Source organism: Pyxicephalus adspersus, chromosome 1 (assembly GCF_032062135.1).
Source record: "Pyxicephalus adspersus chromosome 1, UCB_Pads_2.0, whole genome shotgun sequence".
Taxonomy (NCBI): Eukaryota; Metazoa; Chordata; class Amphibia; order Anura; family Pyxicephalidae; genus Pyxicephalus; species Pyxicephalus adspersus.
The window spans coordinates 158710442-158738088 of NC_092858.1; the positions used below are offsets into that span (position 1 = coordinate 158710442).

The 27647-nt window shown below is 37.9% G+C and overlaps 1 protein-coding gene across 3 annotated transcripts; it reads left to right on the top strand.

Moving 5' to 3' along the window:
- Nucleotides 1-389: 389 nt before the first annotated feature.
- Nucleotides 390-25962, top strand: USP25 (ubiquitin specific peptidase 25). 3 transcript variants are annotated; one of them, XM_072432063.1, is made up of 16 exons: nt 390-545; nt 2324-2419; nt 2632-2793; nt 3514-3716; nt 5186-5256; nt 5401-5629; nt 6654-6854; nt 8253-8392; nt 11740-11853; nt 15194-15289; nt 20234-20412; nt 21235-21313; nt 22340-22419; nt 23074-23197; nt 23984-24179; nt 25094-25962. In XM_072432063.1, the coding sequence occupies exons 2-16, from the start codon at nt 2328-2330 to the stop codon at nt 25264-25266; spliced, it is 2139 nt and encodes a 712-aa protein (XP_072288164.1). In that variant the 5' UTR covers nt 390-545; nt 2324-2327; the 3' UTR covers nt 25267-25962. The 3 variants fall into 3 exon arrangements, with proteins under 3 accessions (XP_072288164.1, XP_072288169.1, XP_072288175.1); XM_072432068.1 differs by lacking the exon at nt 11740-11853; XM_072432074.1 differs by lacking the exons at nt 11740-11853; nt 15194-15289 and having other exon boundaries at nt 25094-25727.
- Nucleotides 25963-27647: the final 1685 nt, after the last annotated feature.

Below are 27647 nucleotides of genomic sequence, written 5' to 3' on the forward strand. Positions count from 1 at the left end.
AAAAACAGCAATTCAGTTCCAGAAATGGAAAAATACTCCATGTAAAAAAGTACACATTGGTTAATTTAATTAGAGTCCAGTCCAGTATCTTTTTCCAACAAATAACAAGAATCTTACCTTGGTGGAATATAGTAAACTGAATAGTAATTGATCACCAAGGGTAACTGGGGTTCGTATTTGGCTATGAGGTGGTTCTACCTTTTTAAATAAGGTTGTCTTTTTTTACACCCCCAGCTTGTATATGCCAATTGCACATTTTCAAAACTGTCATAGACGAGCAGGTCTGCAGTATGGGTAATGCCCAGTTCTTATGATTTAATGTGATTTTATTCTATTCTGTTGCTTGCATATGGGGGTTGAGTACATCCATTTGTAGCAGGTTAAAAGGATTAATCTTTATGCTTATTTTTTTAACAGCACTGGTTTACAGAACTTCCACCTGTACTTACATTTGAGCTGTCCAGGTTTGAGTTTAATCAAGCATTGGGAAGACCTGAAAAAATCCACAACAAGCTAGAGTTTCCGCCATGTTTATACTTGGATAGGTGAGTAACCATAACATATATGTTTTGGATGCCCTGAAGTCCTGAAATGTATTGCGGCTTAATAATGACTCCTGAAAGGCAGTGTGGTTTACAGGAGGAAATAGACTAAATTATCTAGACTAAATTATTTTTATATATTCTGTTGCATAAAAGGAGTTGGAGTGCTGCACGCACCCTAATTCTAGTTTTACAGGGATGTTTTTTTAAGTTTCCAGTATTGAGTCTGCATAGATTTTTAGTTGGCAGCAGGAGAGGGAACATGACACACCTTTACAGTTTGTTTTATTGTTTAGGACAGGACACAGACAGGACAAAGGAAGCTGACATGCAACAAGCTGTGAATAGTGACAAACCTTTCTGGTTATATAGTTTGGCAGGTGTATGGGAATTGTGAGAGTTGCAGAATAGAACTTCAAATATTTGGATAAGCGTGGGGCAACACCATGGCTCAGTGGTTAGCACTCTGGTCTTTGCAGCGCTAGGTCCCAGGTTCAAATCTCAGCCAAGACACTGCATCTGCATGGAGTTTGCAGGTTCTCCTGTGTTTACATGGGTTTCCTCCAAGTACTCCGGTTTCCTCCCACATCCCATTCCCCTCAAATTGACCTTATACTGTGGTAATGACATATGACTATGTGAGATATATTAGATTGTGAGACATTAGAGACATATTAGATTGTGAGCTCCTTTGAGAGACAGTTAGTGATATGACTAGACTTTGTAAAGTGCAATGTAATATGTTGGTGTTATATAAATACTATGTAATAATAATACAAATATTAATATTATTATTATTATTATTATGAAGTAGGATTGTTGGCATATATGTGTTTCATCTGGATCAGTATCTGATGTCCTCTTTTTATACAAACCTTTACTTTTACCAGAGTTGAACTTGCTGAATTTGTCCTTTTTTCAGCTAATTAACTAAATAGTGTCACTTCATAGCTGCCAATAAAACATCTTAGAAAAGCCATGGTTCAGGAGAAATGTCTCGTGCTCATTGTGTAATATAAAACAATCAAGTCTTGGCTCCTGTCCCAGTAACATGCTTGTGTTTGTTTCTCTTTACAGGCTCAAAAAGATATTCATTGTTGTCCTCTTTAACATATTCCTTATTATATGATAACTGTGTTCATGTCTGATGGTGATAAAAGGAGGACAATTTTATTGTCCTTTAGGGCTTGTTCAGATTGGCAGCAAGAACATTGGTTCCAGTGCGTTTCATTGCGGCTGGGGCTGGTATCACGGCGGCCTTTCATCTGCCCCCACTGCTGTATTGTGTTCATGAGTGCGCTATACTGAACAGCTCACTGCCACCCCCATTTATCTTCCCATTTATAAATACCTGTGGATGAGGTGACAGTGTTCGACCCAGGCATTTTTTAAAGCTGGGTCGGAAGAAAATATAGGCGGGTGGCAGCCCCAGCCCCAGAATTTTCTTTTTCTTTTTTCTTTTGCTTTGGTCTTTTTCTGTTGTCATCTATACTATTATTATTATTATTAAATACTATTTATATAATGCCAAAATAATATGCAGCGCTGTACAATAAGTAAAGGGTTGTAAATAACTGATGGATACAGACAGTGACACAGAAGGAGGAGAGGACCCTCTAAGAACATTCAAGACCCTCTTGGAACAAAGTCCCGTTCCTGTACAAGCACTAGCTTGGAATGGTTTTTCCTTTTAAACTGAGGATTTGTAGATTCTCTGCCTGACACTTTTTCCACATAATGCATCCATTGTATAACATTTTTTTTCTTTCCTGTCTTATCAGGTATATGCACAAAAACAGAGAGATTACCAGACTCAAACGAGACGAAATCAAAAGGCTCAAAGAGCACCTAACTGTGTTACAGCAACGGCTGGAAAGGTACAGTGCATTCCACTTTCAGCGAAAGGTATCTGTAGATATTTATAATTATTGTAATATATAAGAAGTTTACATACATTCTACATTTCACTTTTTTATAAAAGAATTACACAGTATGGTATTTACAGATTCTCTAATTGGGGTATAGGGACACTAATAAACTAATAAAAAATAAGAATTTTTTTTCCTGTTTGTGTGTTTTAAATTGTTAGGTATTTAAGTTATGGTTCCGGCCCCAAACGTTTCCCTCTGGCTGATGTGTTACAATACGCCCTGGAGTTTGCATCCAGCAAACCCGTCTGCACTTCCCCTGTGGAGGATATTGAAACAAGTGCGCCACCTAGTGGCTCCCTGGCCGCTCAACCAATGCAAAGGTAAGACCGCCAAAGAACTTCCATTGTAGTGAAAGATAAAAATTTTTCCTTTCCATTTGTAGGGTGGGGTGAGGGCGTTAGAAGCCCTAACAAGTGTTTATTGCTATCTGTATTCCTATTACAGTGGTTCACTCTCTCTAATTGTCCATATCAAGCATGTCATTGGAAATTAATTGAGAGTCAATCCACATATTTTCAGTTTTCCCCAAAACAGGAATAGAGGGGAATATGGGGGCACTTATTCTTCACTTATGTATACATTTATTCACTTACAAAGTCAGAAATGTTTAGGAGGGATTTCCCTCACATTGGAAAGAAATGTTCTCATTTTCTGTTGTCTACTGGATAAGAAGTAAAGCAAAGTTTCTTCAACGATACACAGATGGCAAAAACAAAAAAGGAAAATTGCTTTTTTTCCAATCAACCAAATTTCACATTTTTTAAATAAAAAAAAAATGGTATTGGATATCTGTAAGTTCATATTTGTAATATGTAATAAAAACCCACACATTTAATATATATCAATAACCTATGGTAGTATATAGTACATATAAATGTATCAGTATTTACAAACATTGGCATTAACTTAATGTCCAGTAGTTCCATAGAAATACAACCTGCCATTCATAAGGTTATGATAGATCTATAGGTCTGGCCGTCAGTAAAGATGTGTCTTGTTAGATGAAAGTCTTGTCATTGACCAATCTTCTTATTTTCTAGCACAATGGAACATCAGGCACCTTCTTCATCCAATGAGCCTCAGTCCAACCAGCGTTCGGTCATTCACAAGCCGTTCACCCAGTCTAGAATACCTCCGGATCTACCTATGCACCCAGCACCACGCCATATTACAGACGAGGAGCTGACCGTATTAGAAGGATGTCTACACCGCTGGAGGACGGAGGTGGAAACCGACACTAGAGGTGTGCGGGTTCAGGGATTTATAACTTGATATCTGATCCTAGTTTTCCAAACAGCTGATTTGTCTATAAACATTTCACTGTGGCCATAGAAGCTTGTCAGATCTGTTTATACTCCGATTACTACTGGTATCGATTAGGTAGTGTTTCCCATAACAAATGAGATATCCTTATAGCCTGAATATTATATGAGCTCAAAAATGTAAAAGGGATTCTGCCATTTTGAGATGTTGGTAAGATTACATTTTCTTGGGTTACTCCTAATTCTGTTATGGTTTCTTAAAATTGAATCCTGGTTAGGCTTCATGAGCACACTTTGCACAGCACACCTGTGTCCATATGGCTAGATATGCAGATATGACAGCTGCATTGCCTGCCAAAAAAATTGCATTTCTTTGAATCCATTCCTGAGATTTTTTTTTTTATTAACCTGAGTGGTAACCCCAAGTGTGGCTAAAAAACAACAGCTGATAGCGGTAACCCCCCAACCCTCACTCGGCGTAGATAAAAATAAATAATAAGACTTACCTGGTCCCACCGGTGTCCTCCAGTGTCCTGCCCGTCTAATCCCATCCTCTAGCTTCGTCCGATCAATCCCCTGGCAACAATTGCGCTGGTGTTCCCCGGCAGTTCCCAGTGACGTCTGTGCGTGCCAGAGAGCGTGGTGGGAATTTCCGTTTAACTCCTAATTGTAAAGCCTCTCAATGTGTAAAAAAAAAAAGGATTTGCATTGCACATTTTCAATATTATTGCATCATAACACCCCACCCCCAGTGTTCTAATTCTCTCCATATTTTCACGCAAAAAACGTTACATTTTTTGCATGGAAATTTATTTTACATTGTAGGCTTAAAATTCTTAGGGATAACTCACCGAAATATGTCCAATATTTAATAAATTTAATAATAAACTAAATAAAAAAAATCTGGTAAAAAAAAAATGGTGGAACCTGTAATATAATAATATAACTGTACAGTAGCATGTAACAGTTGCATAAAGATTTCTTTGTATTGGACTATAAGTACAGTTATTTTGTATTGAATCCAATACAAAATTATTTGAATTGCCCGACGCTCCTCCCGCACGAACCGACGCATGCACTGACGTCACCGGGAAACTCCTGAGAACGTCTCTGCAGTTGCCGGGAGAAGATCAAAGAAGAAAGAGGTGTCCCAAGGACCTGGACGGACAAGCAGGACGCTGGGGGACGCCAAAGGAACAAGGTATGTGGGTTTTTTTTATTGTTTTTAGCAACCCCTAGCGGGATTACTTTTTTGCAGGTAAAATCCACTCGAGTCACACTCAGGAAGACCGCTAGAGAACACCAGCTATTTTATACCTTACCCCATCCCCCTATCATACACTTTTATTGTAAGGCAAAGAAAAATTCTCCCTGATGTGTACATATGTGACTTTGATGCAAACTAAAATAATTCTAATTCAATTCATTCATTCATTTGCTGTGTTTCTAGACCTACAGGACAGTATCGGAAGGATACACCGGACAATAGAACTTATGTACTCGGACAAGCTGATGACACAAGTATGTGTTGTAATGTTTATATGTTTATAAACATTATAAATATGTTTATTGTTCAATGTAACTTAACAAAGGCTGTGTTTAATTATTGCAGAACTACAGGATGCTTTATTAGAAATGAAAACATTTTTTAAAATTTTTTTTCAGGTTCCATACAGGTTACACGCAGTGTTGGTCCATGAAGGCCAAGCTAACGCAGGACACTACTGGGCATATATTTTTGACCACAATGAAAAAAGGTGGATGAAATATAATGACATCTCCGTCACCAAATCTTCATGGGAAGAGCTAGAACGGGATTCCTTTGGAGGGTACAGAAATGCCAGCGCTTACTGTTTAATGTATATAAATGAGCATGAACAGCACTTAATACAAGGTAACTAACTCCAGTCAAAATTAATATTGACTTCTAAAAACAGAGAGAGATTTAGAAACCTTTTTGACTTATGTAATGCAGTAAAGGTATTCCAAAATGCACACACTCTTTCCACCCATCACATATAGAAAGCTGAGGGTATAGCAGCAGGAAAGCCTAATGTTTCTGGCAAATTAAAATCTTTCCGAGAGCGAGACTTTATTTTAGATTTTTGAATTTTTTAATCTAATTGATGCAAAAAGCACAGAGAAAATGTCAAAAAGTTTTGTGAAATCTGTACGGGTAGTTCCTGAGTTAAGAACATCCAACATACGGAGGACTCCTACATACGAACGGGACATTTCTTGCAGGGGGGGCGGTTTTGCATGACTTGCAGAAGAAATCTTAAGCTAAGCACAGCTGAGTGATTATAAGGACTAAGCTCCTTTGCCGCATCTTGTAGCTCTTTAATGACCCAGACCTTTTTGCATATCAAAGAACATCAGAAGTCAGAGAATGTCTAGGTTACATAGTTTTGATTAGCTCACAGTGAGGATTTTATACAGTAGCTGACACCATGCTGCCTAATAATATGTTCAGACAAACATTTGTCCTAATTGCATTTATTAAAATATTGTACTTGTTCTGACGTACATAAAAATTCAACTTAAGAACAAACCTACAGTCCCTATCTCGTATGTAACCGGGGGACTACCCATACTCATCTTGGCTTTATCTGCTTTTTCAACATCACTACCGGTTCTTGGCTAAATTCATGCACTTGCACAACTAGAAGGAATATAGGAGGTCTTGCATACCAAGATATTTTTTTAAGCTTCAAACTTTGAACGTCAAAAGGAACAAGCTGCATATGTTCCAGCCTTAGGGTAGGCCTTTTTTTTTCCAATAGACTCCAATATTATCCTTCAAGCTCTGCTCTTGTATTTCATTGTGTCAATGCCTTTAGTAAAACATGCTCTAAAGTGTTCAGATTTTTTTATTTATTTATTTTCTTTTTATTATTATTTATTTTCTGTCTTTCCAGAGGAGTATGACAAGGAGACAGGACAGGTGCTCTCTGGGATGGACACTTTACCTACTGATTTAAAGGAATTTGTCAAAGAAGACAACAGACGGTTTGAGAAGGAACTTGAAGATTGGGACAAGGAGCAGCTTAGGAAAGCCGAACAAGAGAAGATGCTGATGTCTCAGAAAACAATAAAGCCACCTCCAGCTTCTGTGTCTGGTATTGCATACGTCCTCATTTTTTGTGCATATCATTGTGTTCATGTGTCATAAGGGATTATTTAGAAGAGGCAGCAGATAATGATATTTGCTATTCATTGCACACTGAAGCCTGCAAAGGACCCACATGGCCATAATGGAGCTATAAATACGAGGCGGTGCTGAGAAGTTCCTGGCTTTGCCCCCTTCCAGATGAAATAGAAAAATGTGGGCATTTGACAACCTAATATCTTAGTATGTAACTGTGCAAATATCAGGTGTTTGCGATTCCTAAAACTGTTTTTTCATTTAGTGAGAAGCTGTGATGGCAGAGGCACAAGCAAGTTTCACGTCGTTGGAGTTACAGGTGGTCATGAAGTTTTTGTTTCTCCAGAGAAAGTCGGCAAAGGACATTCACACTGAGATGTCACAAACACTGGGTGAGAAGTGTCCTTCCTACAGCACTGTCAAAACCTGGATATCTCGTTTCAAGACTGGGCATTTCACCGTTGAAGATGAGCCCCCACTTGGGCGCCCCCCAACCTCAACTGGGTTTATCACCACTATCCTAGACATGAACAAGCTTTCAGCGAAGTGGGTGCCGAAATGTTTAAACAGTGATTAGAAGAAGGAAGAGTTGAAGCATCCAAAGCTGTTTTGGCCCATTTTGAAGCTGCACAGGACTTTTTGGCTAGGTTAGTGACTGAGACTGGGAACAGTCAAAGGAATGGCGCAACAGCGGGTCCCTATGGCCGAAGAAGTTTCGAACCCAGAAAAAAGTCATGGCGTCCCGTTTTCTGGGACAAAGACGGTATTCTGTTGGTGGACTACCTACCTCAGGGCTCTAGTATCACTTGACAGTATTATGCTAACCTCCTGGACCAGCTGAAGGAGGCAATTAGGCGAAACACCGTGGAAAGTTGACCAAAGGGATCCTTTTTTTGCAGGACAGTGGCTGCCAGATTCAACACCCTGAGTTTCCAATTGGTCCACCATCCCCCCTACTCACCTGATCTGGCCCTTTCAGACTATACCGAATTTGAAGAAACACCTGAAGGGGCAACGTTTTGAGGATATTTCTGACGTCATAGATTCTGCTGAGAGCTGGTTTGCGATCCAACCAAAGGACTTTTATTTGAACTGTCTAGAAAAGCTGCAACTACGCTGTACCAAGTGCATCAGTCTCATGGGGGAAAATGTTGAATAAATGTGTTATTTTTTAACTCTGGCTCTCTTCTTTCTGGGCAAAGCCTGGAACTTCTCAGCGTCCCCTCGTATGGTGAGATGCTTCATTGCTTTCTACCCACCTCTCAGCTTTTGTCTTTGCATCAGATAAATGTAACTCAAAACCTTACTGGGCAACCCCGTTACTTATTGATGGGTATGATGGGCTTTACTATTTTTCTTTCTGTCCATACAGCTCCTGTAAAAGAACCAGAGTACCTTGAGCAGCCAACAAGAACAGAGCTGCCTGAGGAGGCGATGGAAGAAACCACTACTGCCATCAGCCAGGCAGCCACAGAGTCTGAAGACAAAGGTCCGGAGGCAGTCTTGCAAACGGTTAGTGAATCATTTATAGTTTGTTTTCTTGGCATTAGAGCTTTACTCGTGTGAGTAAGACAGTGGGCCGGTCCCAAGATCAAAGACATCACAGGTTATAAAGGCACGCTTTAAAAACACTGCCAAACATGGATATTTCTGTTATTTGTGGATGCTGGAAAACTGAATTGCATGCTATCTTTGGTAAAGCATCCCTAACAGAAATCCCAGTTCTACCCAAAGGCTGTCATTACAAAACCAGGTGATGGTTATATGCCCCTCCTTAATGAATATTGTTTAGCGTGGTGTGGGAGACACAGACTTGTACAGGGAAGTCTTATATATTAGATACATTTCAGTATCTCCCAGCATATCATCAGGTTGCCAAAGAATTGTCATATGGCATGTATGAAATGCCTAGTCATTCTATACTTTAAGCTGAACATCTGGATCTTTAGCAGTTATATGCAGCCAGATGCCATCACATATGCCAGCTGTGCCATCTAGCATCAGATTGCTCTTGGACCACTGAGGATGGTTGTTACACAGCAATATATAAAGCATCAATGTAATAGGACCATTATTGTTCTTTGGCCCGCTAACACCTTTATTCAGAAGCTTGAAATAAAAATATAAACCTCCTTGATGTCAATAAAAAACTGGCACAGCTTAGTCTTTTCTAAACCAGGAATGGGGCAATTCATTGGTTTGTGTTGGAGCTAAAATTCATTTCTTTTCCTTTCAGAACCTAACTTTTATTTAGCTAAAAGATGATTAGTGAATTCCTTACAATGTTGGGCCCAACCTCATTTAAAGTCCCCAGTCATTTAGTATTAAGAAAGTGTTGTGATCTGTAAACAAAGACACTAAAAACATAATTTCCAACACCACATCTCACACATTTACAAATACATAAAAATAAATGTATTTTATGTATTAAATTAGTTGATGTTAAATTTCTGCAGCCAGTGTGCAAAGAAATGATTTAGTATGGGAGTAGCCTAGGTTATATTTTTGGTGCAATCTTATATTGGCATAGAACTGGCAGGGTTCTTTAAAAGGAGGCACAGGATAAACCACTTAAGAATATATGACTAAGACCCTCATGTTTTCATCTAGTTCTAGGTGAATCATTTTGGGCACTTCTGTTTAGTCTGACCACAGAATCAAAAGTTTCATTTGTTGCCAAATCTAATATTAGGCACATAGAATTAGTTATAAGATTATCAAACTGTATACTACTGACAGATAATTTAAAAACCCATTCCCAGCAACAGCCAACAAGTAAAATTGTAGAACCTCCCTGCAAAGGTTAAAGGGATAAATCCTAGAGCTCCACCTGTATTAAAAATACAATTTCAAAATGATTTTTAAAAAGGTAGACAAAAATAAGGGGACTTTTGCGGCAGTATATATATTTATATATCTCACATTAACAGGAGAACAAAACACTTCATTAACAATTCTTAAATAAAAAGTTTTTTTTCTTGTAGGCATTTAAAACAGATCATCAATCCAATGAAACATCAATATGTTTCGAGCATAGAACAACCTCTACACGTTTTGTGAAACATGTCCACTTCCTCAGGTGGAATAGATGCTATAAAATCAAAAACATATATTTAAAAAAATGTTTTAAAAAAAAATTATATGAATAATAAATGATCTTATAAAAGCATAAATCTTACGTTTACATGATTCAACACTCCCAATGTAAGATAAATGCTTTTATAAGATAATTTAATATTGATATATATTTTTAACATATTTTTAACTGTATTGAATTTGTAAACATCGAAGACTTCATATTCATGTATTTATAAATTTCAAAATGATATTAGAAAAGCATTAATAAAGAATTGGATTTAAAGAGTGGCTGCAATTTAAGAAGCATATTTATTCAGCACAAAATAGACCTCCACCTAACCAAACCTTCCCTTTCTCCGGGAAAATTGCCTTTTGTGCATTGGGCAGGCATTCTGGATATTGTCTTTATATTTCTCAAACACTGGGAGAGGGTTAATTGGGTATAACTGTCAATTTTGTACTAAATAAATTTGCTTCCTGAATTTCAGCCATCATTGAGATGAAGTAACACAAACTTGGTACAAGTACAAATCCCCTTCAATTCTAATAGACTTGTTCACAGCTACATTTTTATGTGTTTGTGTGTATAAAACCTACATAACATGCAATTTTGTGCGTTTACCTAGCTGTGCCTGGGAAAACTCCTTTTCTGGATGTTTCCCTGACTTGACTGAATGAATGTTTTTAAATGCATACACGAAAAAGCAGTGAAATGCACCAAGCAATGGTTTTTCTCTTATCCCTAAGTTTACATTTGAGAAGTACAACAGTCATGTTTAACTGTCAAGTTAAACTCCTGGCAAATGGCTGAATACCCTGGTAAAGTGCATGTGTGACCTGTTTTAAGAGGCAAACGTTTTGCAACTCTCTGCAGCCAGTCTTGTGCTTTACACAAATGTTAGATTGCTTTGTGCAGTTAGCTGGGCAATTAGTTTTTTGCAGCTTCCAATATCATTCCCTACCCCAGCTTGGCCCTTCATTGGCCACTGAATAAACATTACCATATTTGTCCAATGAGAAACAGGAAGCTGTAAAGCTAAATCCAGAAATAGTAGTTTCTGGTAGTGTATTGTGGCTGGTTGTGTTAATGAGAAAAGTAACTGAACAGAATGCCAAATCCTTCTGCTGGTAAATCACTTTACATAAGTGTGTGTATTCAGCTATTTGCCTAGAGTTTTAGGTCTACTTCTGACACAATCACAAGTTATAAACTTAGATATTTGTATCTGTTATGTCAGGTGACAACAATAAAAAAGTCTTTGTATACTCATGTACATTCACCATTATGTGCAGCAGTGCAGAAAGTTGTGATAAACCATTCTAAAACGTCATTATTATAAAAAGATGAACTATACAACATCATTCTGCATTTCAAATAACACATTTGCATTTTATAAACATACTGCCTTTTAATAAGAACCCTTTACAACATTTTCTTCAAGAGATGTGAGAATGTTGGGGGTTGAATGCAAAGCTCTTCTCACTAATTCTGGGTTATTAGGTCAGAAAATCCCCCCACCAAAGTTACAAAGTCTAAAAGGTTGAGTACACAGAGAGAGGAGGGCAGTGGCAGGGCGACTTTAGCAAACAGGGTTCAGAGGAAAGTACTGTGCTATGAGTTTCGCCTATCCAAAGCAGTTACGTTTGTATAAAGTTTTGTAGTTTTCCATACTTCATTTATTTTTGTTTTGTTTTTATTTTTTTTACACTCTGGGAAGGGGCACTGCTCTGCATTGGTAATCCAGCTAATGTTGTATTCCCATCATTTCTCTTTCCTGCAGCCCACTGATAACACCACGGTGCCAGCAGCTCCCAGCCAGCGTGTTGTGGAGGTGGCGATCCCTCACGTAGGGACTTTTGTTATTGAGTCAGAGGAGGGGGGTTATGACGACGAGGTACCATTTTAATTTTTTTACCATTCTGGCTGCTGAGCGCCCCACCCTTGTGCCATATCTTCCCTTCCCTGGAGCTTTTTATTGTTTTGCTGCCTGACTGTCCTACTGTGGCATGCCAAAAATACACAACTAATAAAACACCTTTTACCTTAACGCCAATCATCAGAGAAATTTGTTTGCATGCTTCATAGGAGGTGGCTGATTCTGCTTGGCAAAGGGATGCCTAACACTTTACGTAACCCTAATTTTTTCTTTTGGTGAAAAATATTAAAAAGGAAGCTCTGCACTACCTTATGGCCAAGTTGTAGCCGATAGCCAGTAAGTAAGTCTGCTTGCTGTTTTAATTTCACCCTTAAAGTTGCTTTAGGGGTGTTTCATCTCTGTAAACACTGTTTATGGTGTCAGGCTTTCTAATGCTGATGGTGCTGGATTTTCTTATGGATTCCCAATAGTGTTAGTGTTAAACTGTTAGGTTGTCCACGTAAGTGAATCTGAATATGATCTTCAGGGAAGCTGCAGAGGCAAATCACCGCAGGGTAACTCCATTTTACTTGCTTTATTAAAATGTACTTGTTTAGTGAAGCTGGAGTGCACAGAAACTTTAGCAGCAGTAGCTTGTACACTTGTTAGTTTTCAGAGCCAATATGTATCTGATTGACATAATATTGTTATAGTAAGATACTAAGTATGTATGCACAAAAGTTGGATTTTTCATCAGTTGATCTGTTAAAAAACTTTTGCTCAATCATGAGCAATCAATTTAAGTTTTTACCAGTTAGGTAGCCCTCGCTAAATAAAGTACTATTAGCCAAGTTAAATTCAGATATTTGGTTATTTTTATTTTTTTTTTAACTTTTTTGTAGTTTAGTTTTGCAGAGGCTGTCATGGGCACACAGGAACTTTTGCTGAAGGTGGGGGTTAAAGCGTAGTGCACAGGCTGTGTTAATAACAGGATATAACACAAGAAAACCTCCATATGGAGAATGTGTGTCCGTCTCCCAAAATGTGCATATTGAGAAAAAAATCTGTTTTATATTTGATTTTATGTACTTTCCTAAAATAATGACTAATATTTGCATGCTTTTTTAAACACACAAGTGTGATTTGGGTCTGAAGAAGCTCTTCAGATGATCTCAATAACTTGCTCTACCCAGCCTAATTTGAGATCTTCACAATTTATGAACTCCTAATTCTTTTACATTCCCCAGGTCCAGTCTAATGGTTGGCTGTGACAAAGTGAGATACCCTGTATTTGACATTTATCGTCCAATGAATCTGCACTTCACTTTTTTTTTTTTCGAAATTGATTTTTCAAATGAATAGAAGAATGTTAAAGTATATGTAAACCCAGAGATCTCCTCATAACAGTCTACCTTATTTCTTTTATGTTGAGGGACTTGATTTATTAATGCAGACATTTACCATGGATATTCGTTTTCTCAATAGGATCCTGCAGTAAGACACTTCTTCCCCAGGGCCACAGCCCTCCCTTCTATGTGTTTATGTAGTTGTATTGTTTTTACCATTGATTGCGTGCTGTCACCAGGACTACATGACATGCACTGCACTTTCTATCAGGCTGCTTATGAGGTTCATTCATTCTAGAAAAAAAGTTAACTTCAATGACAAAACACTATCTACCTTCATCTCCAGCTCACATACACAGGTGTACATCAAGCTAAAATCTAAAGGTATCACTTTACTGAGGCCTATGAAATAAAGGATTTTTAAAAAGTGAGGCTTCAGTTTTACATAGCGACCATTTTTAATTGTATCTTAGGAAAAGGTATTAATTTGTGTTTTTCATTTTTCTCCATGCTTAGCATTCCTCGCTTTACCTTTGTTTCAGCTTTCTTTTTCCACTGTGGAGATTGCTAGGAAGGCAGAGGTGACTCTTAATAAGAGCACCTTCTCTCTAAATGTTTGTTTTCTAAAACCTACCAGTTAGAAAACTTTTTGTGTTAGCAAAACACCCCTCCAACATCTTTTTCTTCCCCCCGACATCACGTTTCCTTTATCAACACCATTTCTTAGAGTGGAGACCAATGCTGCAATCTGTGCTCACACTAATCAGTCCCCTTAAAACATCATTTTAATGCTGCACTTTTTCCAAAATGTTAGAGGTCGCCATTGGGAAGCCAGGGGAAAGTGACCACATTACTAGGGTAACGACATGGGGACCAGTAGTAGGGCCTATATTCCTTGAAGTGAAGATGATAAATGTCAGATAACAGATTTAGCCAATTTTTTATTTTATTTTTACCCAGCAATTAAAGGGGCTAGTAGTAAAGGGGAGTCAGGTGGTGGTGGCATTTCTGGAGTTTGGCATTATTGGTAGCCTAAGAGCTAGTGTACACAAATGTTTATATTTGACCACTATTATTATTATTATTATTATTATTATTATTACACAGTATTTATGTAGCGCCAACAGATTGCGCAATGATGTACGAAGTCCATGGTCAATTCACTGGCTGTCCCTCAAAGGAGCTTACAATCTAATGTCCCTATCATAATCATATGTCATTGACAAGTCTGCATCTTCTTGCAGAATTTTCTGGGTTTTTGAGGGTACTTGTACTACTTGTATAAGATATTTCTTTTTTCAGTTCCTGCTCCCCTTAGGCTCCTTTCACTTATAGCTAGTGGTTTGCAGTTCTTTACTTCCATTAGCATCTGATCTACAAAACAAACACAGTACAGGGTATAAATACATCTCATACATACATAAATACATACAAAATGGATGGACACAATGTGAATATTGGCAGAAATTGGTGCAGTGCAATGCTGCGTTAGCTATACTTTTTCCTTTTTTTTCCCTTCTGAGACCTTATAACCTTTTCACAGGGATAGGTTTTGAGTTGGTGTTGTGTTGTGCAGATGTTGTATGTTGGTAGAACGCTTCTGGGTAACTTAAGCTCTCACTATTGATGAAAGCAAGTGGTATAGAGAAGTCACTCACTACCATTAGGTTTGCTCGTAACATGTAGATAGGGTTGTATAAAAGTGTTAATAGCATGTATTTTTACCATATGTTTTTCTAATCCTTGATTGTTAACCAATATAGTGCTTTATTGGTGGTGCCTGGGTTCTAACGTTCCTCTTCTGAATGTCTTCTACTTGCTTCAGCCACCATTGTTATGTTGCAGGCATATGCAGCCTCACATCCGTCACTCATAGCGTTCACTAACCTGCTCTGATTTACCGTTAGCACACGCTCCATGGCACATGCATGTGGCGATTTGCTTTGCAATAGAAATCCTGTGTTTGCATGCCTGAGCTCTGTTACACTGTTGAACAATATGATGATCATTAAAACTGAAATCCTTTGTGGCAGATCATGATGACCCCGAACATGCAAGGTATCATCATGGCCATAGGTAAATCCAGGAATGTGTATGACATGTGTGGGCCTGAAGCTGGGTTCTTTAAGGTACAATTTCTAACATGTTTTCATTTGCTGTTGGCATTTAGTTTGTCTCTTGGATATTTGTTTTGGTTTTCTCTGCTTTTTTTGCATCATAGTCCAGTTTGTTCCCACTCATTCTCACATTTATCAATGTGCTAAATTATGAAGTGGAATTCTAATTTTCAAAAAGGTAAAAAATGCCAAAATGATATCACCAACTGGGTTTGCCATTGCACAATAAGTTAAGCACACAAGAGACCCATTGCTACTGCTAGCAGCCTCCTTAAATTAGTTTGTTTTATGCAGTCGGCTCTTAGAGCCTGTTGTCACCAAAAGCCCTGGCATGCATTTTGCTGTAGTAAAGCAACACATCCCAGAGCGAAAATATGTAAAAATATGTTTTTCAAAATTCCCAGTCTCACAGTGTGTGTGTTTGCCCTGGGCGAAAATAGTTCATTTTAACGCAGTACAGCAGATTGCGATATACTGCAGCACACCCAAAGAAAGCAAAACTTCAATTCAATTTGAAGGGCTACTTTCTGCCAAAGAAAACAAATATTACCCTAAAACATACATACAAAGCTCTCCCGGAAGGTGTGGTTTCATTGCAAATATTGAATCCGACGCGTTCTGAAATTTACTTGGCATTCAATGTTATTTTGGTGCCCTCACCTTCATGGGTGCCGTGTAAGTGCATGCCAAGGTGTTGCATTTCAGCACACATGACATGCATAAATTGCAATGCTCCCAGTGTGCATCTGTTCTTAGTAGCTTGATTCATGGTTTGAGAAGGGTTTTTGCCATTCTCCAATAAATCCTGAATGGAGGTGTACCTAAAAGGTGGCAGCATTAAAAGCTGCATGATGTAGAACGTATGTTATTAGGGGCTTCATAGGGATCACATATACATCCATTGGTCAACTAAAAAGTGCAGTTTAGTGTAGAAAAGAGGTTGAAGAGAGTGTGAGGCATTTTTAAAGCTTACCTACGTCCTTCACTTCCACTATCTAAGTCATGTCTTTAGAATCCTTACTTTGCTATATCAAAAAATGTATTTCAAATGGTTAATTGACAAATAAATTCTGGTACATTTAAAGTGGGAAAACTCGAATCTCATTGGCCACTGATCTGTTTGAAAAGCATATTGCTGCCTGCCATGAAATCCTTCAAGCATTGCATGGAAAATAGAGTGAGAGAGAGAGACAGAGCATGGACTGTGCTGGTTGCAGGGAGATTTATGAACAGAACATTCCTCTACTTTGTTCTTCGTGGGTGCCTGTGGTCCCCACTGGGTAATGTTCAAAGGTTTCCACGCAGTCTGACTTCCCATACAGGCTGGTGGCGTTGTCTTACAAGTCCTCTGTTCAACCCAGAATTTTTCTTAAGCTGGGTGGGAAGAAATTATAGGCGGGTTGCTGGGTGACTACCCAAAAACAGCCGAGTGGTTACCTAAAAGTGCTGGGAGGTGCACCTGGCTAAAAGGGGCTGGGGAGAACACTGAAGTCAGCAGTAATGTGTTGAAATTTGGCGCACACAGGCCATTTATGCTTTAATTTGACTTTCATATAATTTTTTGGTGATCCCTTTTAATAAGAGTTTGGAAATATTTTAGGGGTACATCTGCAGTCTCGACAATTTATGGTGTAATCAAAGCTTCACGCTCCTTAACAGAAATAAGGTATGATTGATTTAATTTCCTGACTAGTTCAGGGAGTGCAGAATATTTATGGCTCAGCGTGAAGGTGTGCATAATTCTGCAGAAATCCTCAGATGAACATAATGGGTCATTCCTGGCATGCAAGTTACCAAAAGGATCAAAACCAATAATGGGAATTTCTATATTACATAAATACATTGGTTTCTTGTAATTGAGCTAGCCACTCCATCCCCCTCATAATATACTGTAGAAGTCTATTTTCTGTTTCCTAGTCATATAGAGCTGTTTTACGCATGGAACCATATAAAAGAAAACTGTAGTTTTACAACCTAAAGCTGATCTCCAGATAAATGGCTAAATACACTGAGGTACCTATATTGTGCTCTGTGGTACAACCATGAGATTTACATGGTTGTGCCACAAGGACAGCGCTCTGGGAGGCCTGATTCTGTGTGCTGTTGTTAAGTAACATTTCAGTTATGTTCCTCCTCTGTTCCTTGATGACCGTGAATGGGGAAGCAGCTGTTTTCCCTCTGACTCTTGTTAGAACATGAACGGTGCAGGACAACTGTGCTGCTTTGCCCAGCCTTGCAGTATTCTGATCCAGTTATATTCAACTGGTGACCATATTTTCATTCAAAATCCATGTAGACACACATTAATACAGACCTGCATTCCGAACTCTTTATCTGCCTGGAGTCCTGCTTTAAACTCCTGTTTATCTTTATTCGTATGCCTAAAACTAGAGTGAATCTCTGTCTCGTTACAGATGGACGTGTTTTTTGCTTCCCTTCTGTGTGATGTAGGTCACCAGGCAGCAAAGTTGGCACAAACAAGTGTTGTATCATATCCTTACCTATATTGTGTCTTCTAACAAAGCTAGCAATGCAGATGAAAGTCATGGATTTCCCCAGCTCATTTTTTTTATTTTACTTCAGCTACTGTTTTACAATTTGTCTGAAAAGTTCTTAGTCCTGTCTGGATACATCATAGGCTAAAGCTGATGTAGTGATTTGTGTTGAATACTATATTCTCTTCACAGTCCAACATTATTTGTGAATGTGGGTGCAATAGGATATGTTCAAAGGAAATAATTTGCAAAGGCAAGCATAAAAAATGGTAATGTCCTTGCATGTGTACATTGAGCCCCAATCGGTTAATATTTAGAAGGCTTCAATTTTTAAATATATATATATATATATATATATATATATATATATATATATATATATATATATATATATATATACCGTGTTTCCCCGAAAATAAGACACTGTCTTATATTTTTTTGGGCTTCCAAAAACACACTAGGTCTTATTTTCAGGGTAGGTCTTTATATACTTTTTTTAATGAAAAAAGACACTTACCATATTCATGTATGAATATGGCCATAAAAAAAGGCACATTTTGAAGTGGTTAACGTATTAAGGTGCTTTAACACTGATCCACAGATGCAGCACAGTGCACCAGAAAAGATACGGTAACCCACAGGTGCACTGTACAGCATCTGTGGATCTGTGTAAAATCAGCACTCAGTGGATGTGGCCGGGGCAATGATTGCTCACATTTTTATTTTTTTTATTTTTCTGTGCATTTGAGAGTTTTATATGGTGACCCAATTGTAAATTAAACTCTTCATTGATTCATTGCTACCGGTATTGGTTACTGAATTCAGCATTTCTCTTCTTGCACTGTTACTGTATTAAATCAGCCAGCTTGTCCTTACAAACCTAAAATCAGCACAAAATGTGGCTGGGGCAATGATTGCTCACATTTTTATTTTATTTTTTTATTTTTATACCGTAATTGTGCTGGTTAAAATAAAAACAAAAAACTTACCTTATCAGAAGACGCGAGCCGAGTTCCTGGCTTCTGACAGGCGAAGTGCATGTAATATCACTCCGCCTGTGACAGGAGCCGGAACTACAAGGCAAGCATCGGCTTGTGCGGCTCCGGAGTGTGTACGCCCGCTGTCTCCCGCTCGGTGAGTATTTTTTTTTTCTTTTTCTACTAGGTCTTATTTTCGGGGTAGGTCTTATATTAGGGCAGGTTGGGGGAAAAGTGCTAGGTCTTATTTTTGGGGTAGGTCTTATTTTCGGGGAAGCACGGTATATATTACCTTTATCATACCTACTGTACTTTGCAGCATCCAACACACATTCCAGAAATGGAATCATTTTTAATGCACATGCACTGAATAATCACATATGGTTGGAGTGTCTCCAAAACAGTAAAAAATATATTCATCTTCTATACTCATCATTTACTATTGATCAGTGTACACAGTCATTATAGTAATGGAGCAAAAGTGTAGCATCAAAGAGAATTGGATCAATTTTTATATGCTGGGGGACACAATGGACCTTTGGCGCAGTCATCCAAAAGTGCCTGCTGTGTGCTGCAAATATAACAAGATAACTGCAGTTCTTATGTTTTTCTACAGAAAGTGCTGCTTTCCAAACCAAGAACCTAGTTATCTGATCATGTGCATTTTGTTCAAAGGGATGATAACCTTCCCTTTACCAAAAAAACGCATACCCAAAGGCTCAAGATTTAGCCAACCCTAAAAAAGAGCCCGGAGCAGCATTTATTTTGTTTCTAATTTTTTTTAATATGTTGCTTTAATTCATTCCATCAAGATCCCCCCCCCCCCCCCAAAAAAAAAAGGTTTATTGCTTTTTTTTTTTTAATGACCTAACAACAGCTGGGTGGTTGCCGAAAAGTGCTGGATGGTGCACCCAGCTAAAAGGGGTTAGGGAGAACACTGAACTTTGTATCTGTCCTGAAGGGTTTCCTTTGATTAATATGGTCTACGTCAGGGGTGCCCAACAGGTGGGTCTAAAACTACCAGTTGATCTTAAAGGCAACGTCAGTAGATCGCGGACCCCTGCCTTTCAAAATAAACTCTACCACGCACAGGAGTTTAGTCCTAGTCCAAGTTTATATTGTTGGTAGATCATTTTGACTTTTATTTTCATTTTAAAAGTAGCTCGCAAGCCAAAAAAAAGTGGTCACCCCAGGTCTACATTATCTATCCTGCATATATAAGTATGTCATAGTGCACACACCACTGATAATCAGGTAAGGGAGATGTGTAATGATTCAAAATCAGCCCATGTAATACAGAGTCAGTAAATATACCAGTCTACCATTTTTTAGCAATTTGTACCAGCACTGCTACTAGACCCATCCAGACAGCAGCTGCTTCTGTATATATGCAAAAGATGACATGATTTTCTGTGTCTGCTGATGGATTTGTATGATTGCAACTTTTCTCAGTGTAGTACAAGTCTGTTCTTTGTTTCGCTTAGGCCATCAAAACGGAGTATGCACGGTTATTGAAACTAGCACAAGAGGATCCCCCTCCAGAGACTGACTACCGGTTACAGCATGCGGTCGTTTACTTCATTCAGAGCCAGGCGCCAAAGAAAATCATTGAAAGAACCCTGCTGGAGCAGTTTGCTGATCGCAACCTGAGTTTTGATGAACGGTAATATAACAAGTCTGGTGTACCTTTTTTTTTTTCCACCTTAAACTAAACCTGTCATGAAAGTAATATAGGGGGGGGGGCATTACCAGCATTGTGCAAATGCTATTTGCCAGGTTGATTTTTAGAACACAGACCAACGAAACTATTAATAAAAAAAATTCAGTTGAAAAAATGACCAGAATCCTTTTTCATAGGATGTAAGTGATGGCAGCCTTCTTGTTTGTTTAGTGATTGGTTTTCTTTAAACTAGAAAGCCATGGAGTGGGTTAATGCCCCCAAAACAAAGTTCTTGGAGTTATCTGGTCTTCAGATTATGTTATTTGTTTACAGATGGCTGTGAATGCTTTAATTATTATATTTCCTCTGTCCTCTTCCATGTTTTTAGTTTTGAGATGATCCAATAATCTTAATATGACAATAAATTACCACTCTGTGGGTTTGCAAGGCAAACTTTTTGCATTTAATTTGAACACTTTCTCATATACATACTTACATACATAGACACGTGTAGACACAAAAGCACACGAAATGTCATTTGCAGGATTTCCAGGTGAAAATTAAGGAAAGAAAAGCCTGACAAAAGAAAATTAAATTATAGTAGATTATTTTTTAAAGGTGAACGTGTTAGCCCTAGAAGGATACGTTTCTACCAAAACACAACACATATACCTGTAGGAAATTGCATGCCATACAGAGACACCTTTCTTGGTGAAGTTTTCCCAGAATAAGAAATACTCGGTACATATTACACTTCAAATGATTCAGGTAATGTAATAGGAATACAAAGTGTCACCTAAGAAATGTTATTTTTATTTTTTCCAGTTGCCGCAACATAATGAAAGTAGCTCAGGCCAAATTCGAAATGATAAAACCTGATGAGGTTAATATGGAAGAATACAAGGTAGGTGGCTTTATTTGTAGTCTCTGTTGTCTGTATATGAGCAATACAAAATCTTATCTCTTGTTTTATTTGTGCATATAAAAAAAGCTCTTCAGATGCTGTTAAACAGAAACAATCTTTTGTTCTATGCAATCCCTTTTATTGGGAAAAGAGGGGATAGGCTACACCGACCTACCCATAGGTACATCTGTATATGTTTAGAAAGAAATAATCAGTCCCTTGTAAAAGGTAAAAGAAGATGATTTCCACATTTAAGCACTGCTAAGGGGCAACTATTGATAAAATTCTCTTGGCATATTTAATATGAAATCCTTAAATGTTGTTTCAATGTTTAAATTATTTTAGAATATTTAGAAAATATATTTTAACTTTGCATAACTATATGTACTCCATAACCCCACATTGGCTATAAATCAGATTGGGAGTGATCATTTATGTATTAGTCAGGATCTAGTTCATGCACTACTACAGAGATCATGCTAGGAAGTGTTCAGGACTTCCTTTAGCAATAGGCAAATCTGGCATCATATAGTCCAGTGAGCATACTGGAGGTGGTGAGTTGACTTTAGCTGCATTGACAGCTGTAAATAGTGTTGTCACCTACTTAATTTATGATGGGTGTGAGTTACTGGATTAGTTAATGAGCATCAAAAATATTTTGTCAGGTTCAGTTGTATGTCTCATACATGCATTTATCTCTGACTCAGAATAATGAAAGCACAAGTCTAGACTAGTAAAGACAGATTGGATGCTTTTGGTAGGTTTCTTTAAGCCAAATTAATGTCCCAGTAGTAGAGGTTTAGTCATGATGGGCATTGTACTAACAAGCTCCATTCTCATAAGTCTATAAAGAAGTGTTATTCAGAAATCAGGTCACCACCACTTTGTTCAGTTTAGTCTGATTGCCCCTTTTATATTGTTTTCATTCATTGGTCTGTTCTGTAATCAATGTTATAATTGTCATCTTCCAATGTGGTGTTTTGTCATTGCATATCAAACCAATGTTTGTATATGATATGTTTATAGCGCTGGCACAAAGAGTACAAGACTTTCCGGGACACCACAATGTACATCTTGATTGGTTTGGAGCTGTTTCAAAACAAAAGGTAAGTGAGATTTATTCTTTACATCTGCAATAAGGAGCCCATGTAAATGGGGCAGATTGTTTTATTTATGATCAAATCCATGAATGTGATACTGGGATAAAAAATCATTTTATTAAGTATCCTAAAGCATTGTCTAATTCAATCTACACACTTCCCAATTAACTCCCAAAATGTTTTAAGGTTATGGCTACTTGACGGCCATAATGTTTCCTTTATTTAAAGTGAACCTATTATAGCTGGGAGTCCCAGAACCTAGGGTGCTCGATTATGTACATTTTTGCTTTCCATTCTTGGTGCTCTGGCATCTAATCTGCTTATTGCAGAAATGTGTTTGCAGTGGAATGACTTATGTTTGAGGGGACAGTTAATCTAAGAAGGAAAAACCATATTTTACGTATACCATTGTTTGTCCTAAACATGCTGTGCTGGCTTCACAAATATAACATTAATATTTCATTTACGCAGAATTTCTAAATCTGAGAAAAGCAGAGCAGATCTAGTGATGAACAATTGCATCTCTTGATATGCTCTAATTCAAAGCATTCATGAGTTAGTTTTCTGCATATATTCAACCTTTCTCTTTTACTCCTATCCTCATCTTTGTAATTACAAATTTTTAAGCAAGATTAGAAATGTCTGTCTTCTTGGTTTCAGCTATGTTGAAGCATTGCTTTACCTTATCTTTGGCTACCAATACAACAAAGAGCTGCTCTCCAGAGGTCTGTACAGAGGACATGATGAGGAGCTCATATCACACTATCGCAGAGAGTGTTTCCTGGTAAGTCAAGACAAGTAAATGTGGCACTGGAATTACTATTTTTGGTAGTGAAAACTGAATAAAAAATTACAGCCAAATATCAATGTGTCTTTGGTGGGACAGAAAGTGTTGTGGTGATTCTACATGGACTGTTATTGTTCAACTTTGCAAATAAGGGTTTGCCTAACTATAAACCTATTGGATTGTTTAAGCAGGCCTCTTTTTAAAAGTTGTACAAATATTGTATATTGAGACTAGAATACACTTTTATACTTATATTTTTACTATATATTATTTTTACCCAAAGCTAAATTGTGACCATAAAATCCTCTGTGAACTTTATGAATACTATTAGAAAAACTTTGATCCTGTTGATTTTCAGAGGATCACTGCACTTAGATCTGAATTGTAGCTACAGGTAGGATAAATGTGCAAGTAAAAGCTGTATTTGACTGTTCATGATAAAGCAGCCAATAATTACCTGAGCCTTACAGAGATTTTGACGACGGAGAGTTCACTTCCATCAGAAACTCCTGGAAGGTTCCCTTTCCAAACTGATAAAGTTTTGAGGCTATTCTGTATGTGTACTTTGGATCTGTGACTGTCATGAAAGGAGTCGTGGATGGATAGTGTTAGAATAAGGAGAAAACATGACATTGGCAGGTCATGATTAGGTTCTCCTCCTGTCATTGAGTGAACACTCCAACGGTACCGCAGGCTGCGATCTATGCTCTGATTTTTATGATTATCCAGCAAAGTTCAAATAATTAATAAATATGGACCATTTTAATCTTTTGTGTCTTAAAGAAATTAAATGAGAAAGCAGCAGCCATGTTCGAGTCTGGAGATGTGGAACAAGTCAACAACGGCCTGACTCTGATGAATGAACTGATAGTACCTTGCTTACCCATGCTACTGATAGATGAAATGGAGGAAAAGGATATCATTGCTGTAGAAGACATGAGGAATCGCTGGTGTTCATATCTGGGACAAGAAATGGAGCGTAAGTACCCAAAACCAGATAGTTTAATATCAAGAGAATTACTGGTCTATCCAGCCTACGGAGTGATAACCTAAAACCCAGTTGAATTTTTAAGTTCCAGGGTAATTTAGAGTTAAGGAGTTGGGCAGAAATTTTTTATTTTTTTTTTATCAAGAGCTACAGCTTCTGCCAGAGTCCTCACATCCGACACACCTGTTATGGATTTCTGTTTCATCCCTGTGTTTAGTGATTCTTCTGTTTGATCCCCACATTACTGCTGTTTCCTGCAGCCAGCAGATAGAACTACAAACACACAGATACACAATACCATGTGTCATATGTAAACATTTTGCTTGTGGCTTTAGGTCCTAAAGATGGTGAGGATAGTCATCTTTTGCAGGTTTTTAGCAATTAGTAGCACTATGCATTGAATTTGTTCAGTCCTATCTTACTGCAGCTTATCCCACGTTTCCCAGTCATTGCTAATGTGGGGTAGTTTTAAGAGATGAACTACTAAAAGATGGGTTTTGAATAATTGCTTGTGCTGTAAAATTTCAGAATAAATTGCTACAGAAGTAAGGGAGGGCTCATTTAAAAAATTATCTCCTTGTTGAGAATTTCTATAGCCTGCCTGTAGGTTCTCAGGATATGCAGGAAGCATATGTATGCGTGCAAATAAAATGACCATATGACTTTCCATAGATGTTGATGGCTGCATTACGTTTCTCCACTTGCTTCCTTTAATAACATTAGTATTTAGCCTGGGAAAAGTAAACTAATGCATATCTAAGCCACTGGTAAGCTGCAATTTAATTTTGTCCTTGATATACTTTGCTCTTTGTGTGATATTGCCCTTTAAATCAGTACTGTAATGTTCCTTATTTTTCCTGGATCTTTTAAATCTAAACTGACATCAAATTTTCATCCATTTCCAGCCTGTTTGCAAGAAAAGCTGACCGACTTTCTGCCAAAACTGCTGGATTGTTCAACGGAAATTAAAGGCTTCAATGACCCGCCAAAGCTACCCAACTTTTCCACGCACGAGCTGTGTGAGCGGTTTTCCCGAATTATGTTGTCACTTAGCCGAACTCCAGCTGATGGAAGATAAATTATGCACCTTCTCACGCACATTGTATAGACTTTTTTTTTGTTTTTTTTAAACTCATGCCTTCCCGTGACAAGGTTTGCTTTGTTGCTGCTATAGTTTTTAACTTTTTTTTTTATGTTACAAACTGCTAAGGATGAAACGACTGTACAGACTTTTAGCCAGACTGCAAACCTAGCTGAGAAACGCATGGCCCACGGCTTAAATTTTAAACCGAAATGATGCAACCAAAATATGGATGGAGAGACCAGACCGCTTTGCCACTTTTTTGTGACAGTATTACATAGCTTTTACCTACAAAAACCTCATTTTATCAACTGCTTTTTTTTCCTTCCCCTTTCTTCTTAGAGTATGGGTTTATTATTTGTGACAGCAGCCATTTTAATTATCCGGTGCCAGGTTAGACAACATGGCTCCTGGTAGCTTGTAAATGAAATTGAAGAATAAAGTTTTATTTATGGCTACTTCCTGTTTGCAAAAAAAAAAAAAATGTACATTTGTGTATGTATGAATAGATGAATATTTTTGATGACACGAACAGTAATTAAAAGAACGGGCTTGTAGGTTAACTTCTTCATGCAAAATATGCAGTAGGAGTAATGTTTGGATTCCAAAGCAGTTAACATGTATTATTATTTTTTTTTTTACTTTAGAAATAATACATTATTTCTCAAATAAATTTGCTCATTTTACAAAAAATGGTTTCAGGACTAAACTCAATGTTAGTGCTGTTGCCAATGCATGGGTTTTACAATTACAATTGTTTGATGTTCCTATGGGATAAAGTGTCTGGTCAACCATAACTTTTTTCCTCAATTGTTTATTGAAAGACGCAACAATGATCAATAGATATCTGGTATTTTTCAGTTCCGAAACTCTTCAAGCACGTGCAAGAACGTTCTTGTCAGATGGGCTAAAACTTTTTGGCCACCATGGGAAATGTGTGGTGCAAACCAGAGACTTCCCATCACTTTAAAAATACCTTTCCTACAATAAAGCATGGTGGTGGCAGCGTGTGGGGGTCTCCTCTTTTCATTGGTTGTGACTGGGACACTGATCAGAACTGAAGGAAAAATGGCACTCGGTACAGGGCAATTGATAAAATCCTGCTTCTGTATGCAAGAGATCTAAGCCTGGGGCTACGTACACGTCAGATGATTCTTGTCTGTGGACTGCTTTAACCTCCTCCTCTCTGGTATTCCACTAACCCGACTCTCTCCTCTACAATGTACTATGAATGCTGCAGCCAGACTCATCCATCCTTCCCACCGCTCCTCTTCTGCTGCACCTCTTTATAGTTCTCTTCATTGGCTTCCATTTCACCTTAGAATCAGTTTCAAGCTACTGTGCTTTGCCTTCAATTCCTTTCAGAGTTCTTATCCCTCCTACCTTTCTGACCTGATAGAAAAATACACCCCCATCTGTTTTCTTTGTTCCTCCAATGACCTACTAATGACTTCCTCACTCATAACCTCATCACACACACGGCTCCAAGACTTTTCTAGAGCTGGCCCGACTCTCTGTAATGGTCTTCCTTCTATTCGGCCTACTTTCTGCACATTTAAAAGAGCACTCAAACCCCATCTTTTCAAACTTGCCTACCCATCTTCTGTTTCTTAAAGTGGAACTAAACTAAAAATAAAAAATAAATCACACTTATCCTCCGATTCCTCAATCCCACCGGAGATGCAACACTGTCCTGCTATTAATCTTCCTTCTGGTGGGAAAAAAAGGGTATTGTATAAAAAAAAAAAACATAATTTTTACTTTACTATAAAGGGTATCTAAAATATTAGTTTAGGTCTGCTTTAAACCCTCATTTCTCCATAACCATCCCAAATCCCCTCTCCTATTGTTTTCTACTTTCTGACAGATTGTAAAGTTTTCAGCGCAGGGTCCTCTCCTCCTCCCCTGCCACTGTTTGTATCTGTCTGTCACTTGAATCCCCTATTTAATGTACAGCGCTATGTAATATTTTGGAGCTATATGAATACAGTTTAATTTTAAATTTAAATGACAACCATGTGCAAAGGACCAATCCTGCCAATGGAGTCCAAGTACTGAATGCTGCTACTATAAGGACACTGCAAGATAAGGCAAGTAAAAGATGTGTTTTGGGGAATGACATTATTGTATGATTATTTTGTATAGCCACAATTTCCTTTATCGTGATAAAACAATAAAATGGTAAGTATTAGGTACTCTATATCTGTAGGCTCCTTGCTGTCCATCCTCCGCATATTTGAAAAACATCCTGTATACAGAAATTGGTCAGGGTAAAATATACCTACAAAACTCGATAACTTTGAGCAAAGCCTTGTCCCTTGTTAGTTTTATTCCACACAAATGTTTTCCCCAGCGTTTAACCTGAGGCTTTAAAAGCC

Excerpts from the sequence above, each read along its gene's own strand:
- USP25 (XM_072432063.1), top strand. The coding sequence starts at position 2,328 with ATGCACAAAAACAGAGAGATTACCAGACTCAAACGAGACGAAATCAAA. Across the intron at positions 5,257-5,400 it reads CGGACAAGCTGATGACACAA|GTTCCATACAGGTTACACGC; the intron begins GTATGTGTTGTA and ends ATTTTTTTTCAG. Across the intron at positions 24,180-25,093 it reads TCTGGGACAAGAAATGGAGC|CCTGTTTGCAAGAAAAGCTG; the intron begins GTAAGTACCCAA and ends ATCCATTTCCAG.